Source organism: Podarcis cretensis, assembly GCF_951804945.1.
Source record: "Podarcis cretensis genome assembly, chromosome: 12".
Lineage (NCBI taxonomy): Eukaryota > Metazoa > Chordata > Lepidosauria > Squamata > Lacertidae > Podarcis > Podarcis cretensis.
In genome coordinates this window covers 57,635,181-57,653,416 of record NC_137181.1, presented here as the reverse complement: position 1 = coordinate 57,653,416, position 18,236 = coordinate 57,635,181, and the positions used below count along the sequence as shown (strand labels likewise).

Below are 18,236 nucleotides of genomic sequence, written 5' to 3'. Positions count from 1 at the left end.
AAGAACCAGGGCAGGCAGGAAGCCTTTTGTAGCTCTACCTGCCCAGGAAGCCCTAGTGGCCAGGATGACACACAGATTGCATCCCTTGTGGCTTGTCACGTGGAGCAGGCACGTTCTGAGCTGAAATTTAGTATTTCTGGCTCTGTGGCTCTGGACACTTCTTCAGATTCCACTTCCTCAAAGCTTCCCTGAAAATTCAACTCAGTAAGATGTGGATTGGCGCATTAGAGTCATGGAGCTGTGAGGCTGTAGACACCAGCTATACTACTCTTTTGCTCAGCAGATACCTTCTGAAATTTTGTTTGTACTTAAAGTGGAAGAACAGCATTGGTGTTTCTTTCTTAGTGTTCTTATTTAAAGAAAATGCTGCATGCAGATAGCTAATTATTTAGAGATATGGGAATGCACTTCATCTCTCTGATAGATCCACTGTGTTGCATATGTGATATGACATTGCTTCTTTAATTGCTTTTCAGGCAGAAGGTACCAGACTCCAGAAAGAGCTCCGGGGATATTTAGCTGCAATTAAAGGTAATTGCAGTTAAAATGCATCTTTTAATTTTAATTTTCTCTGCAAATTTTAAAAATTCAAATGAATTGTTTGTTTTGTAGATCTTATAATGTACAGTTAGGTTTCTTCTGGGTCACGGGTAGGCAGACTAAGACCCAGGGGCCGGATTCTGCCCAATCGCCTTCTCAAGCCAGCCTGCGGACGGTCTGGGAATCAGCGTGTTTTTACATGAGTAGAATGTGTGCTTTTATTTAAAATGCATCTCTGGGTTATTTGTGGGGCCTGTCTGGTGTTTTTACATGAGTAGAATGTGTGCTTTTATTTAAAATGCATCTCTGGATTATTTTGGGGGCATAGGAATTCGTTCATCCCCTCCCCCCCAAAAAATAGTCCGGCCCCCCACAAGGTCTGAGGGACAGTGCACCGGCCCCCTGCTGAAAAAGTTTGCTGACCCCTGTTCTGGACAGTTGCTTTTCCCATGTGCCACAGTGTCATGGCAGATGACTAAACGCCAGGGTTTACCCTTCCCATCCTGTTTCACCGCCTGAGGCTCCTCCAATGAAGCTTTATCATCATCATCATCATCTTTATTTACGGCTATTAGCCCATAAAATATGTACAAACATAAAAGCACAGAAGCATAAAAACCAATACATCAAATGACAGAAGAGGAACATCACGATGCAAGGGTGGGACATTGAGGAGTGACAAATAACAGCTTGGGGCCCGGAAAGATCCAAGGGACGGTTCACAGAAAAAGGAAAACTGGAGACGAGATCCGTCATGCACTTTCATCATAACTGTCCGATTGGTTTTTGTTGTTGTTGTTGTTTTTTGGTGGTTTTTGTGTGTGAGATAACCGCATTCAGGAATCTCGCCACCTGCAGAGTTACAGAAGGATCTGTATCCTGCAAAAGCAGTGCGGCATGTGACTCAACAGGCCTGCCAACCAAGCGCAGTAAGGCAGGACCCAGGAATTTAGTCCTGGCTATGCTATGTAAGAGGGACGCAGGTGGCGCTGTGGGTTAAAGCCTCAGCGCCTAGGGCTTGCCGATCGAAAGGTCGGCGGTTCGAATCCCTGCGGCGGGGTGCGCTCCCGCTGCTCGGTCCCAGCGCCTGCCAACCTAGCAATTCGAAAGCACCTCCGGGTGCAAGTAGATAAATAGGGACCACTTACCAGCGGGAAGGTAAATGGCGTTTCCGTGTGCGGCTCTGGCTCTGGCCAGAGCAGCGATGTCACGCTGGCCACGTGACCCGGAAGTGTCTCCGAACAGCGCTGGCCCCTGGCCTCTTAAGTGAGATGGGCGCACAACCCCAGAGTCTGTCAAGACTGGCCCGTACGGGCAGGGGTACCTTTACCTTTTATGCTATGTAAGGGACAGTTGAACATTATATGTGGAAGAGATTCAACTGTTTTCCCGTCACACTCGCATAGCGGGGACACCAAACCCTTGGAAAATCTGTGGCTCAGCCTCACTTACTGTGGTTTCACAGCAGCAGCGCCTTCTTCCAGTGAGTTTATCATGAGATCTTGTGAAATTTTGGCAAGGTCTTGCTGGAAGAAGCCACTGCAGCTGCCATGGCCACACAACCCTGGTAGCAGGGTCAGGTGGGTGGCATTGTCCCATGGGATTCTACCACCTGAGGCAGCTGCTTCAGCCAACCTAATGGGCGGCCTGGCCCTGCTAAACTCATTCACGTGGAAGAATGTGGCTTCTAGCCTACATGGGCTGCCATGATCAGCATAATTAGAAACGCCAATCTTGTTACTAAACAGCTGAACATCCATAACTCTTTAGTGCAGTGCTCCCCTCCCAGAACGTCAGTTGTGCCTGTGCTATCTGACCAAATAAAAACTGGAATCTACTAGGTTTAGGATAAGAAGAAATGCACTTTAATCAAACAGGTAGCTGAATTCTATTTTAGAATAGAGTGTGTGCACACGGCAGTCAGATTATTTTCAACAAGTAGTCCAAGTATGAACAGCCAAAGTTTCAGGAAGACTTTTTTGATAGGGTAGTGGGGAGAATTAGGGAGTTGTCATCCATACCTTTGCAGGGTAGCATGTTGGCTTCCCCCAAACTACAATCTGAGGAGCTGGAAGAAGGTTTGCAGTGTCAGCTTTACAAGTGTCCTAGTTTGTTAACTTGCATTTGATAAGTTTTATGTTTGCTTTTGAATGCTAGATGAAGGACAGGTTTATAAATGAATGAAATAAACAGCTCCAATATTTTTAAGGGCATATATAAGGGCAAAGCTCTCCAAAGTATGGCCTTCTTTAGATCCCATCGTTGATGAGATGATTCCATTCTCTTGTTCACACCCTTTCCCTGTGCAGTTTTGTCAAGAGGAACTAAACGAGGTGTAGAAACTGCTGCAGCCACTAGTTCTGATTTGGGAGAGGTGTGAATATGTAAATATATAATTGGATGTGCCCAAATAACTATTTTTTGGTTGCCTGGCTTTTAATATAGGTTTTGTTTTGTTTGATTTGCTTTTGGAGCAACAGCAATGCATCCTGGATAATTGCTGCCAGTCTGAGTAATAATTCTGGGCTTAATGAGTCAATGGTCTGACTTGGAGTGAAACAGCTTTATATTTTTTCTTGCTGCCTTGAGATCTGGCCATAAATATTTCTAGTATCTGCTTATTAAATGGAATGATTCAGCTAACTAGCAGCAAATGATACTGTTTCAGAAATTGGTTCTACATATTAATTGCTTATTCTTTCATGTCTGGTTCTGACTTATCTCTGAACTTGTTTCATTTAATTTATCTACCACTGTGGCAGTAATGGAAAAAAACAACCTCAGAGCAAAGAACCTAATTTAACTAATCTGCTCAAGATTTGATAATGTGCCCCCTTGTCCCAGTGTTGTTCTATATAATATGAGGGCATGCTCTCTGTAAGTTCATTTGCAATATGAGACATATAATTTAATGAGCTCACATTTGATTTTTATCATCTCTGGTTTCTATTTTATTACGAATGCTCTATAATTATATTAATTAACTTGTTGATTTGTATCTTTTCTTCTTGACTGTAAGCTGCTATGATGGCCATTGAGCACAAGAAGAGTGGTATCTCTGCGTGTTGTTGTTGATGCTGATACCAATAAGGCAGTTTCATACCCACTTAAATTAATGACACTTTTAAAAACACTTGACCTCATCCTGCACTCTTGTTTATACATACACACAAAGCATGGTGGTTTTCTTGACTTGCCTCAAAGTATCATACGACTGTCTTTAGCCTTAGACCAATAGATGCAGTTCCCCATTCTCTGTAATAAAATTCCTATAATCCACTGATAACTCTCAGATACACCATTTATGTCCCCCTTCCCCCTTCAGTATTCCCCTTCTGCTATTCATCCACTGTTCCAAGACTTTATGGTAGTGATCCAGGAAATGAGTTTCGTAATAAACTGTAGTGGTCTGGTGTTACAGCTGGGGGCCCTGATGCAGTTAGCTCCAGGATTGTGTAGGGCCAACAGTCAAGACACGACAAATTGTCTGGGTGTTCTGCACAGCAGCCTGCATAGGCTTTTCCGTACAGCTGACAGGCTCTGTGCAGTGCCCTTTGGGAGTGTGTGGGAATTCCAGTCTGGATGAATCATGCCTTCGCATTGAGGATTGAAACGAGGCTCTCAATACATGGTCATCATAGCTTGGAAAAGGCTGCCATACCAACACAAACCTTAGCTCCATCCCAGAGACAGAGGCGGATTTAGGGGGGGGGGGATAAGCTGCATGGGATGCTGCAACAGTGAGTTGCCAACAAATTTTAGCATCACAGAGGGCGCTGCTGAAATTTTAAAGCCCAAAGTCTGCCACCGCTAGAGACCATTGCATGAGGAGCGCCCATATTGTAAACCTATAAAAGTCAATACATTTTCCATTTCATTGTTGTAGATTCATTTTGCACAGGGTTGAAAAGTACTTGCTCAGAATAGGTCAGGATGAACATTGCTTTTGTCATGCGTGTGTGTGTTCAGTGGCGTAGCGTGGGGGGTGCAGGGGGGGCCGGCCGCACCGGGCGCAAAATCTGGGGGTTAGGGAAATCCATGGGTTAGGGGGCGCAAATCCACGGGTTAGGGGGCGCAAATCCATGGGTTAGGGGGCGCAAATTACTTGCCTTGCCCCGGGTGCTGATAACCCACGCTACGCCACGGTGTGTGTTTGCTTGTGTGTGTGTTTTAAGCAACTGAAGAGCTCTACTATAGTTCATTTATGCTCAGTCATGCTTTCTCATTTCTGTTTGTGCTACCTGCACTGATTGCAGCAATGTGGAAAATGGATTCTTCCTGGGGAGAAAAGCGTGGTGAAAACCACCCTAGTTTGTTGTACTCGGCTGCATTCATTATGGAAGGGGAGAAAGCTCTCTCTGTAATTCTGCAATAAATTATCTTTAACAAATTATAACTTCTCTGTGACCATGCACAGATAGTTATGCGTAGACTTGAAAGCAAAACGGTGGAGACCTCATTTTTCAGTTTAGTTCTCATTTCTGTTATTTACAAATGGATTCTTTTCTGGAAGCAAGTAACACAGACGCTAAATTTGCAGAAATCAACAGTTAGGGAAATGTCGGGGAAATGGAACAAACTGCCATGTGAACACAGGTCTGATGTCTGTCACATAAGTTTAATTCCCAGGATCCCTAGGAGACAGAAGCCAATAGTTAATGCCAGTTTATGTTGTGCTTATTCTATGAGCCCCCAGTCTGTGTTGGGGGGGCAGGTGAGGGCGAACTGAATAAAAAAGACACTCTGATTGGTGGCATTCTAGCCCATCCCCATGCTAAAGTAGTGAAATGTTGTAACTAGTGGGGGCAATTGGGGCATATGCCAAACTTCCTCCTTAAACCTTCTTTGAAGTATACTGTGTGAGGATGGAACTATGCATTAACTCAGCAACCACGTGTTCCCAAATCCTTGCATGGGAAAGAATCCTGTGCTTGCTAGTTTTCCCAGGCAAATGTCTCTGTTCAAGGCCTTCCCCCCCCCCCCAGCTACCTTATTGCTTGTTTAGAACCTGGATGGGGAACAAACCTATTTTGACATAGCCTCAAGGAGTCTGTGCAAGACCCAGTAAAAAGAAGACAAGGCTTTCTGCACCTTTAGGAGTTGTGTAGGAGAGCAAATATCAGCTTGTGCAGCAGGCCATGCAAGCTATAGCTGCTGACATTCCCTCTTCTGTTGAACTATGAGAGGTGCCTCTTTTGCATATCAGCACCCTAGGGAAGGGTAAAGCAGCCCTTTCAAGCTGTTGGTTTCCCTCAGCATGTGCCACCCCCTCCTCAAATTAGCACTAAAAGCGAAACAGTGTTCCCACCTTTGATTCCCAAGCCCAAACCTATATCCCAGGCACAGGCAAACTCGGTCCTCCAGATGTTTTGGGACTACAACTTCCATCATCCCTGACCACTGGTCCTGTTAGCTAGGGATGATGGGAATTGTAGTCTCAAAACATCTGGAGGGCTGAGTTTCCCTATGCCTGCTATATCCCTTGTAAGATGTAGCTCCACCCTAAGTTCTGTTCTGTGCCAGCCATTATCCCTACAATACCTTATGGCATCTTTTTCCAACCGAGTGCCTCGTGGGTGTTTTGGACTACAACTCCCATCTGCCAATGCCTAGAGCTGAGGGAAGCTGTCAACCTCTGGAAGACACAAGTTTGGCAAAGGCTGCCCTATGGGGTGAAGTGGGTTGGTTCTGAGATACTTTCTCCAACTATTCCTTTCTAGTGCTCTGTTACTGGTAGCAAAAAGGAGGGCTACTGGTGTTACCCTGGTTCCCTATTTCTGCTCCCTGATTATAACCAGGTCTTGAGGAGATCATCTGAAGTCTCCACACTCACGGCACATAAAACATCAAATTCAGTAAAGCTTCCTGTAAAAATGGGGGAGGGGGGTTGTTTAAAAGAAGTGAAATTTTTATCAAAGCTGACTCATTTTTTCTTGAGATATTTTTGAGACAAAAGAGATACACTAGAAATGTTAAAGATTAGGGAGGGAACAAACAAAAAACCCACATCAGTTTATTTTTACTAAGCTATTGCTAATTTTATTAGAAATTTATGTTCAACTGTGATAATGATGATGATTTACATAAATGAATGATAATCAGAGGTTGATCTTTAACCTTATTCCATATATACAAAATTTGCATACTTATTGACTTCAGCGATGGCAGTTGCTAAGCTAGATGAAATCATAGTCCATTTGTGACATCAGCAGTTGTCAACAATGGGTTCTCTGTGCTCATAAATTTCAGGCATGCAAGAAGCTTCAAAGAAACTTACAGAGTCTCTACATGAAGTATACGAGCCTGACTGGTATGGCCGGGAAGATGTAAAAGTGGTTGGAGAGGTAAGAATTTATTTATTTAACCTTATAGCTCCAGCGTTCTGTGTAAGGAAAAGCCCCAAGGTGGTTAAGAACATAATAAAATATGAGGGAAAATACCCCTAATGATGAATGAAATCAAAATGATAGTTGGTGATCCCACCCATTTCCAAAATAACTGTTTTAACCCAACATCTAGCTAGTTGAAGTAGGGCAAAATCATTTTCATAGAATCATAGAACTGGAAGGGACCCTGAGGGTCATCTAGTCCAATGCCCTACAATGCAGGAACCTCAACTAAAGCATCCATGACAGATGCCCATTCAACCTCTGCTTAAAAACCTCAAATGAGGGAGAGTCCATCACCTTCTGAAGGTGTCCATCCCACAGTGAAACAGCTCTTATCATCAGAAAGTCCTTCCTGATGTCAGTGAGATGATGAGAAACCATTAGCAAGCACTCTTTGGTACAAACCCATTTCACAGTAACCTTGCCTTGTCCATGGGGGACTTTGTTAGAAACCTCCTGAAATCAAGATACACTATGTCCACAGCACCCCCCTGATCCTCCAAGTTTGTAGCGCTATCAAAAGGAGAAGAAGAAAGAAATTTGTTTGGTGTGACTTGTTTTTGAGAGACCTATGCTGGGTCCTAGTAGTCATAGCATCCTTTTCTAAGTGCTCACAGGCCAACTGTTTAATTAACTCTTCTAAGACCTTTCCTTGTATCAACATCAATCTGACTGGTTGGTAGTTACCCGGGTTTTCTTTTCCTTCTTTTTTGAAGATGGGGACAACATCTGCCCACCTTCAGTCTGCAGGGACCTCACTTGTTTAAGATTTTTCAAAGATTATAGACAGAGGCTCCTTTAGTACCATTGGATACAACTCATCAGGCCTTGGAGATTTGAATTCATTAAAAGTAGCTAAACTTTCCCTTACCACCTCTTTTCCTATCTTGGACTGCAGCTCTCTCCTTGCATCATTTATTCTGTTATCACCAGGTTGCCCACTGCTTTCCTTGGCGTGAAGACAGAGGCAAAGTCAATAGGTCAATTGATTATTCCCATACTGTGGACATGAGGCTGGAGGGATAGATTAGTTTGGGCCTATGGGCAGCCAAGGAGTTCAAAGTAGATGACTGTTTGTGGAATCGTTAAACTATCAGACTAAGTCTGAGGTTGTTATGAGGATAAACATAGCCTGTGAGGTAGGCTAGGCTGAGAGATTGTGACTGTCCCAAGTTCACCCAGTGAGCTTCCTGGCTGAGGGGGGGGGGCGTTTATCCTGGGTCTCCCCTGTCCTAGCCCAACACAAACCACTGCACCACACTGGCTCTCATGTTTTTGGCCACTACAGTACACTCACACTAAGGTCTGCAACAAATCTTAATTTCCAAAACCAGCCTATGCAGACAGGGAGGAGGGGGAAAAACCACACCTCACTGTGTAAAAGATTAAGGGCCCCTGCAGTACAGCAATGCTGATTTCCCCTCTTCTCTTCTCCACATTCCTGATGCAAACAGTAACCTTGAAGTCTATTTTCTAGCAACTCTGAGGTGTGGTTTATACTATAAGCAAAGACCATGGTGGATGGCGGATGCCACAGAGTTCAGCTCATTTGGAGCTTGCCTCCTGCTTTAATTGTCAGCCGTGAGTTATTACTACAATCTACTAATCGTTGCTGAGGAAATAAATTCCACTACAGTACAATGTTTAATCACAGTGGTGCTCAGAGTGGCACCGATTACTAGATCAGAGCACATTAACACCAATCTCTGTGGTTTTCCATCATTTTACAGAGACAAGTTCTACATAAATCAAAATCTTGGAAGTTCCCCGTAAATTAACAGGCCTGAATGCCTTTTCCTGAATAAACAAGTAGTCTTCCCTGCAACAAATATCAAGGTCACTTGGAAGGCATCACATAAACACCCTACAGAGTCTCCTGGACAATCCTTATATTTTACTTAATTGTATTTATCACCATCCATCCCCTAGAACGGGCACAAAGTCTTGGTTTTATCACCCCCTGCTTTTCTCTCCTTTGCTCCCCATATTCAGCCTGCTGCCAAGTCACTTTGTGCTCAGATAGTGAAGGTGAAAATGGGGGTGCAAAGGGGGTTGCAAGAAGGGAGGAGTCTGGGTGGAGTCTGAAGATGAATGAATGAAAGCACGGGTATGAAAGGAGCTGGACAGAGGAGATGGTGGCTTCATAATTGGGCAGAAAATGAAAAGGGTGCTTAAAAGTTGTAATGTGTGGCAGGAGAAAGACGCTAGCAAGGGGTGGGAAGGGGTTCGTGTGGGTGGAATGGCAGGGGCTGGCAAGCAGAGCAAGCAGCGGCACACCACTAATGAATGCTAAATATTATTACTATACTCAGATGATGCTTGATTGTGAATCCGAGATCTGAGACTCTATACCCAAAGGCTACTGTTCCCAAACACAATTTTCCCTTGCCCACCTTCAGTGCTACAGAGCCCTTTCGGTTCTACATCAAAAACTATCCATTTCTGCTTGGGGTTGTAAATTTACATTGCAATCTTTAAAAAGGTAAAGGGTAAAGGGACCCCTGACAGTTAAGTCCAGTCACGAATGACTCTGGGGTTGTGGTGCTCATCTCGCTTTACAGGCCGAGGGAGCCGGCGTTTGTCTGCTTCCGCAGACAGTTTTTCTAGGTCATGTGGCCAGCATGACTTAGCCGCTTCTGGCGAACCAGAACAGCGCACGGAAACGCTGTTTACCTTCCCGCCGGAGTGGTATCTACTTGCACTGAGTGCTTTCTAGCTGCTAGGTTGGCAGGAGCTGGGACCGAGCAATGGGAGCTCACCCCAACGCTGGGATGCGAACTGCCGACCTTTCGATCGGTTTAAACCACAGCGCCACCCGCGTCCCCACATTGCAATCCAGGCAACAACAAAACCGATTCTTTTCCTTTCCTACTGGTGCTACGCTTTCATATAAACTGTCCACCCTTCACGATCTCAATTCCATTACCCATTCGTTCCTTTGTCTTTCCTCAGTTGCAATCCAGGAGGGTCACAGGCTGAATTTTAGACAGCATTTTGAAAAGGACCTTTTATTTGAGCAGCATCTGCAAATTTTTAATTTAATTGAAAATGCTATTTTTATCTGCCATGTCACAGCCCTGTTGTCTCTGGTGCATCACATCAGTGCTAACAGGCTTGTGGACATGAGAGCGCCAATGAGTGTTTCCCCTGAGGGTTTCACAAAGGACTAAGCTGCAGAGTTTATGCAAAAGAATTGTCTTGTTTATCTGCTGATGTGACAGCAGAGAATGTCTACATCCTTATGAAAAAATAGATAAAAATAATGTTCTGAAGTGCAATTTTAATCTTGCATTTGATTTTTTCTTTTAAGGTAAGTGTTGAAAATTAATGGTCTGCCATACTTTATATCATCTAGTTTCTAATTAAATTGGATCCTAGAAGTGGGAAAGAAAGACAGGTGCATGTACACATCCATGTGCGCGAACACACAATTTGTTGCACTAGGGATGAACTATTTGGTTCTCCAGATAATTGACCACAGCTAATAATAGGTTTGTATAGCTCCTCCTGAACTATAGAATGGATTGTGAAAGTCAGAATACAATGCAGCTTGGACGTGCACAGTAAGGTCTAGTGGTTCTGCATGTTGAGAGACTGGTGACCTAGCATGGCTCTGGATTCAGGAAGGCTAAATTAGTCTTTCTTCACAGGCATGGAGATATCTGGGCTAGCCATTGCATGCAGGCAAAGCATAATGACTTTGTAGCCTGTCTGGGGGTGGCCTCAAACTTCACCTTGCCTGCTGTTTCTGGAACAGAACCAGAACCTGCTGGGATGTGGTGGGTCCTGGGCCCATCCAACTGGAACCTCGCTTTCCGGTCTGAATTCTGGTTGGGGCAGAATTCCTCCAGTCAAGATAAATACCAAGTTTGAACGTTTGTTCCATGGAAAGGTTGCAGTACAATATTTGCCTCCTCTGTGACCATGTTGTCATCAAGTACATGTAAGAAAAAGCAGTGTGTGAAGCATACTGTATAGTTTAAACATCTTAAATACACTGACATAGAAGTACATTCCATGGAATCCAAAGTGACTAAGGATGTATTTGATTTTTTAATGTCCTTTCCCCCCAATATTAACATTCTTTATTTGGGTTACTGGTGTCAATTGCTTTCTGTTGTTTCCTAACCCTGTTTCTTTCCTCACTACAGAAATGTGATGTACTTTGGGAAGATTTCCACCAAAAGCTCGTCGACGGGTCGTTGTTGACCTTGGACACATATCTGGGACAGTTTCCTGATATAAAGGTACTGTAAGGTCTCCACGTGGGCTAGTTCGTGTGGTTGACAATAGCAGTATTGTAGCTGAGGAAGGAATGTCTGCAGCTGTATGCATATCCACCACTACAAATGCAACATAACATGAGCATCGGTCAGATCCCCATATATCCGCAACCATGTACATGTTTCCTTCCTTTGAGCCTTCCATGTCAAAAAGGGATGGAAGAAAACCCTGTGTATCCAACTCATGTAACAGTATCCCTACCTTTCTGCCCCTGTGAGCCAGTTCTAAGTAGCTCACGGTTGTTATTCAAGCCATAAAAACTAAAAATTGATCTGGGTCAAAGCTATAGATACCTGGGGGGGTAGTTTTGCTATATTTGTGGCATGCCGTAATCTGGATAACATACAGGCTCATCTTTGGAAGGCTGTTGGGAAAGGTGTAGTGGGGTGCACTAAACACGATTAGCCCCCCCCCCATCTCTTCAGTTATCTAGGTCTATCAAGCAATCCTTGTTCATTATTTTTATTTAAGGTATTTTAGGCAGCACTTTTTTAAAGGGTCGAAGGCAGCGTAATACAACAAATGCTCATTCTTTATCCAACAACAACAGGGGCTGTTCTAAACAAATGGGTCTTTCAAGCCTATTTAAAGGCCATTTGTTATTAATTTGGAGTAGAATTTCCACACTCGCAAAAGTGTGAGGCCCCTGCTGAAAGTGATCTCACCAGTGGGCCCACGGATGGGGGCTTGGAAATTGATATCAAAGTATGGTGACAGCTTACATATCACCAAAAAAGGACGACCTTTTTCATTAAATTTGAAACTAATTGCTGTAATTTACATGGAAATACAATACATCTCCCTGTAGCAGGGAAGACAGTGTGTGACCAGGTGAGCTATGGGCATGCTCCGTCTGCTCTCCAGGTGCTATTGAGAGGAAATTCAAGGCCTCTGATCTCCTCCCTTCCTTATTTTTAACCAGACTTGGACCAGACAGCCCTTCAAACTCCTCCAAATAAGACTTCAGACATAGCACTGTCCTATGTAGAGTAGTACTCTTGGACACTTCATCTCATAGTGCAGGCAGGGCTGGTGTGAAAGGCCCATCTGGATTAGCAAAGTTTTAAGTTCATTTTCAAAGTTTTCCTGAAGGACTTTCATGGAACTAGTTTTGGTACAGTGGTACCTCTGGTTATGAACGCTTCAGGTTGTGACCTCCGCTAACCTGGAAGTAGTTGCTCCTGGTTGCGAACTTTGCTCCAGGATGCGAACGGAAATCGTGCGCCAGAGGCGCGTGTGCAGTGGGAGGCCCCATTAGTGAAAACGCGTCTCAGGATAAGAATGGTTTCAGCTTAAGAACGGACCTCTGGAAAGAACGAGGTTTGTAACCAGAGGTACCACTGTACTAGAAAATACATTTCTCATGTGTTTGACATCTGTGTGACATCATTAGCATTTGCCGTATGGATTGGTATACGTGGAGTTTTGTTTCACTTGTTGTGTGCCTTGTCTTTCCTGTGAAGTCTCCTTATCAAACCCAGGCTGTAAGTTCAGAGAATGTGGAAAATGTTGCAAATTAAAGACCTTTACTCTCTGTTTGCTGACAGTTGAAAACCTGCTTTCCCCCTGCTCCCAACATGGTGCCGGGGCTTATTTTTTTGGAATTGTTTTCTAATATCTTCTTCTGCTTCTTTCTGTTTTATACTTTTCTGTATTTCTATCTGTATTTGCTGTATTGATTTTTCTCTCTCTCTGTAGAAAGGGTCCTACTGATAATACCTTATTGTAGCAGGTAATGGCCTATTTGTGGAAAACAGATTCCAGGCAGAATCCTGATCTCTTTAATGTGAGGCCCAACTGGGGCTGATGTCAGGCTACTGTATTAATTAATTAAGCCACAAACATATGGCAAAATGGGATTTGACTGTTATTGCTTAGTGCAGAGGAGCCATCTAAATCTATTGACTTTGACAGAATATTCACTTTGCTGATTAATATACATAGCGCAAGATTAGGCTCAGGGTAGCTCTTTGAAGTTTTAAATAAGTTTTGTGGCAGTATGTTCTAGAATGCCTTTGAGTGAATCTGATGTGAAATTTAGAAATTCAGCCTTTAAAATGTTGACGAAAGAAAGCTATGCATTTTATTTTACCAGCAGTATCTGAGTTTAAAAACAACAAGAATGTAGGTGAAGCTTAGTTCTTAAGTGATAGGAGAAAAAGATATAAATGTTTTTTGAAAAAGACTGAACATTTCAAAATTGCAAAAGCTGCATCTTAATCTACGTGGATGCATAAGGAGAACTGTGAGTTTTGACTGGGTATCGCTGTTTGTAGAATCGTATTGCAAAGCGGAGCAGAAAGCTAGTGGACTATGACAGTGCAAGACATCATTTGGAAGCCTTGCAGAGTTCAAAGAGAAAAGACGAAGGCAGGATTTCCAAGGTAAGACGTGCCTTTAAATTCTAACCACCAGCAGAATTTCTGTATGAGGTTGCTCCTTGAGAAGTGCTTGCTAAATCTTCTTTCTTTCTCTTTTAATGCCCAAGCTACAAACTCCACAGAACAAAAGGGTAGGCAAAAACAAACAAACATGGGCTTTATCTAGAATGTGCTAGACTGCTGTGGATGGTTGGCATACCATGTAATGACCTAGAGCTAAGACTTTTTCATAGGCCCTACTAGAGAGACAAGGCTGGGCCAGATTGGTGTTCCCAGTGTTGGCTTATGTGCTTTCCCCTTCCAAATGGTTTTATGCACCATGCGGCCCAGAGGAGTAAAAGGGGTTGGGGGATTCTCTTGACCCTTCATTGGCTATGGGCATAATCTCCTGGAGTGACACTGGCAACCCTTTCTCGCTACTGAGATGTCATACCTCTTGATATGTGCCATGTGTGATAAATCCTGCCATCACTTCATTATATGAATGTGTGAAATTGCCAGATATATATATATATATCACTTCATTATATGAATGTGTGAAATTGCCAGATATATATATATGGGCTTGTGGACAAAGGCAATAAGGTTTAAACTAGTTAACATCCTTGAAGCAGAAATGCATAATTAGTCAGAATAGACCCATTGGAAGTAATTGGTCCATTCATTTCAGTGAGTCTGCTTTGAGTAGAACCTAGTTGGATACAGCCCATAGGCAGGAGGTGTCCCATGCTGGGGACTTGGCAGCAGTCAGGATCAAGTTTGTAGCTGGTGGGACTCAGCAACATTAGGATTGTGAGGAGGTGGAGTTCAGTCATCTTCCACCACCCCCACAGGCGCCCTAAAGCTGGTCTGTGCATTGGGAGAGAAGGTCCCAGTGGTAACAATGTCTCCTATAGTTCGACCATTACTCTCTGCATCTGTATGGCACCATTCCCATAGAGGCAACTGTTGCCTCCTTTCTGCTGCACTTCATTAGATAAGGCAGTACTGCAGCTGCCATATAAAGGTCAAACGATACAAGGGACCAAGAAAGTTCCACCTCATCTGTCAAGCTGCTGGTTCTGACCTGATTCCTCAGTTGAAGGCATTTCTTGCCTGCCTGCCAACTTCCCAGCTGTCCTTAAAAGATTACCAGCCCAGAGGAGAACCCACCCAGAAATTGACTTGTTTGCTTTTTCATCCAGTGCCCTTTTGTTTTTGCACCAATTTGTGCCAATCTGTTTGATTTTCTTTCTAGGCAGAGGAAGAGTTTCAGAAAGCACAGAAAGTGTTTGAAGATTTCAACATCGATTTGCAAGAAGAGCTGCCATCTTTATGGTCAAGGTAGCTATAGCAGATGATGCTTTGTGTCCTTCAACTTTTCATGGAAGCCCAGAGAACAAAGGCTGTCCTCTTTGTGTAATGCTTTAATGCAGGCATCCCCAACCTTCGGCCTTCCAGATGTTTTGGACTACAACTCCCATCATCCCTGACCACTGGTCCTGTTAGCTAGGGATCATGGGAGTTGTCGGCCAAAACATCTGGAGGGCCGCAGGTTGGGGATGCCTGCTTTAATGAGACTTTAATGTAGCTTCAGTAAACACAACCAGTTATTGCAGCAGTGGTTTTTTTCCAGTTAGCAGACATGCAGCATGTTTGATCCAAAAATGAAACTCCTAGACAAAATTGAATGTTTATATGCTCCTCACTAGAACCTAGAGGAAATCCACTAAAGATGCAAATCCACAGCATAGTCGATGCGATTTCCCTCTTTGATCCAGCATACATATGTTACAAATGGTGCACCTATGGGCAACTTTGGGCTTGCATTTTTCCATCACTGACATTCAGTCCATGGTGTATCGTCACTCTGGTGTGGGGTTCACCATTGATTAGTGGTGCTGGGGTTGTATTTAAAGCAGGTTTACCTTAAGTCACATCACAATGGAAATTTGGGGATGGGGGAGATCTGTTGCCATGTATATGTTATATCTAGATGGTCCCTTTTTACATTTCCAAATTGGATACTGTACATATGAGGACAGAGCATACTTTTGCAAAGGTGTAGTAGGAAACTTTCAAAGCCATAGGAGGAAACAGCATTGGACAAAAAAAAAAATACATTTCATTATTTTTTCATTCTCTTTACAACCTTTTCATTTTTTACCTTGTCATCTCCTTTTAGACGAGTTGGCTTTTATGTGAACACATTCAAAAATATCTCCAGCCTTGAAGCCAAATTTCACAAAGAAATAGCTTTGGTGAGTAATAATGAATGCACTGTGGAAGAAAAGCAACAGACACCTTTGAAGTAGGTTAAAAATGCAGGTGCCAAGATGCACACATGTAATCTTTTTCCTGCTTCCTCTTTTCTTTCTGTTACAAAAATGATTGCTTTTTACTATGATTAACATTAGTGAATGAAACCAGCATAATGCAGTAATTATTTTTAATGGCTTCCCACTGTCTACTGCTTAAGTTTGCTGTGTTAAGTTGTGAGCCCCCTGATGAACTTGTGGTAATGAAATGACAGAGCTTTTAGAAGCAAGGGTTTAGGATAATTGGCCCTGAGGTAACCCCAAGACTATTTGCAACGCACATCTTCACTATTAAGTGTGAAGCCTTGCACTCTACATGTGTTGTGTGTCACTGTGATAATATCCTATTTTTTAAAAAAGGGTGACTAAGCTTAGTCCCATAGTGGAACAAATATGTGGTTTTTAGTTTATTCTCCACACCCTACCTAAAGTAGCTGTTATAAAACGACAACTGTTTTTGTCCCTTCAGCTATGCCACAAACTCTACGAGGTGATGTCAAAGTTGGGAGAGCAACATGCTGACAAGGCCTTCACCATTCTCGGAGCACCCAGGTAAAATACTGTCTTATCAAACTGCATTGCGCGTGACCTGAGCCACATTCATCCAATAATACAACCAGTAACTTTTGACAGTACAAACTTAATCAAAGTTTGTGAATAGATAACTTCTTTTTTTACCAGTTGAACACGAGTGTTTCCCCTGATTTTGCCTCAACCCCTATTTTATGTTGGAAGCAGACTTTAGTTGCTGGCAGAGCTATGGCTGCAGTCAATTACATAGTGTTATATCAGAAACAGATCAGGTGTTCATCTTCAGTAATGCAACCTTCTTCACCCACCATGTTCCTTGGCTGAAGGGAGTCCTTAGTCCTAGTGAGGTATTCGAAGAATGCATGGGTAACAAACAGGGAATCTGTGGCTCTCCAGCTGCTGATGGATGACAACTCCCATCATCCCTGGCCATTGCCCATGCTGGATGGGGTTGGCTGGAGCTGTAGTCGGAGCTTGGCACAACTCCTTGCACTTTATCAGATGGGGGGGGGACCTTTCGGTCTCCTCTGTGTTTGCAAGTTTTGTTCCAATGCTCAGTTCTTTGCACATCCCCATATACCGTATTTTTCGCTCTATAAGACGCACCAGACCACAAGACGCACCTAGTTTTTGGAGGAGGAAAACAAGAAAAAAACCATTCTGAATCTCAGAAGCCAGAACAGCAAGAGGGATCGCTGTGCAGTGAAAGCAGCAATCCCTCTTGCTGTTCTGGCTTCTGGGATAGCTGTGCAGCCTGCATTCACTCCATAAGATGCACACACATTTCCCCTTACTTTTTAGGAGGGAAAAAGTGAGTCTTATAGAGCAAAAAATACGGTAGTTTCATGCAACCTCTGAACTATGGCTGTACAAACTTGATAAGCACTTTCTGTATCTACACAGTGCTTGCAAGTTTACCATGATAGTATTAACTGTGGCACAGGCAGCTGCAGACTATTAGAAAATATTCAAGTTGAGCCAAAATGAGGAGAGAGCATTTCATAAATATTTTTCACACTGTGAAGAGCATCTCTCCTCTGATTTTTTTTCAAGGTGTGAAAGGGCGCCTAAGTATTTACAGTGCCCTCATTCTGAACTGGCTTTGTGAAATGGCACCAGCTTCATGAGTCCTGATTGGATGGGATCAAATAGCCAGGAAGAAGGTTGATTAAACAAGATAGTTTGTGCCAGAGCAGCAGTTGTGTAACCAGGGGCATAGGAAGGGGGGCGGTCCGCCCTGGGTGCCACTCGGGGGGGGGGTGATAAGATGGCCTCTGCTTCTCCCCAGCAGTAGAGCAGCCGAGGGCGCGCACAGTCTATACGGGCGTCCATATGGGCTGCCGCTCTCGCGCGCTGTCCATACGGGCGTCCGTATGGGCTACCTTTTGCACGGCGACTGTACGGGCTGTCGCGCGTGCACATTCCATAAGGTCACCATGCGAGAGGCAGCCCATACAGCTGCCGTGCAAGCAGCAGCCCATGCTGCTTGTGGGATGCCGCACATGCGCACTCCGTAAGGGCTGCCCCACCCCGGGTACAAGAGAGGGTTCCTCCGCCACTGTGTGTAGCGATGTTGAATCATAGCAAAAAGGCATGAATAAATGTAAATTGGAGGGTGGATGAGTAGATTCAGGCAGCTGCTGCACCTGCTTCCAAAAGCCAGGTTTTGCACCAACAATGTTCTCTGGGGAACATTCAGCATAGCCCTACAGAATTGTAGCTTCGTTGAAAAACTTGTAAAGAAATAGAATAGAAAGGAAAGAATGTTTTAATATCTCATCCTTTCTTTTTGAAAAAAATATTTCCACAGAAAA

General features: G+C 43.7%; 1 protein-coding gene across 4 annotated transcripts in view; it reads left to right on the top strand.

The window, feature by feature from the left end:
• LOC307199627 (amphiphysin-like) overlaps window positions 1–18,236 on the top strand; it is an 88,410-nt gene that overhangs the window by 44,499 nt on the left and 25,675 nt on the right. For 3 of the 4 annotated variants that reach the window (XM_079947583.1, XM_079947586.1, XM_079947584.1), the window contains exons 3-10: window positions 477–531; window positions 6,790–6,884; window positions 11,081–11,176; window positions 13,490–13,597; window positions 13,702–13,725; window positions 14,832–14,917; window positions 15,759–15,834; window positions 16,361–16,443. In XM_079947583.1, the coding sequence (XP_079803709.1) occupies window positions 477–531; window positions 6,790–6,884; window positions 11,081–11,176; window positions 13,490–13,597; window positions 13,702–13,725; window positions 14,832–14,917; window positions 15,759–15,834; window positions 16,361–16,443 (623 nt within the window). The remainder of the gene's footprint in view (window positions 1–476; window positions 532–6,789; window positions 6,885–11,080; window positions 11,177–13,489; window positions 13,598–13,701; window positions 13,726–14,831; window positions 14,918–15,758; window positions 15,835–16,360; window positions 16,444–18,236) is intronic. The other variant, XM_079947585.1, reaches the window with a different exon arrangement.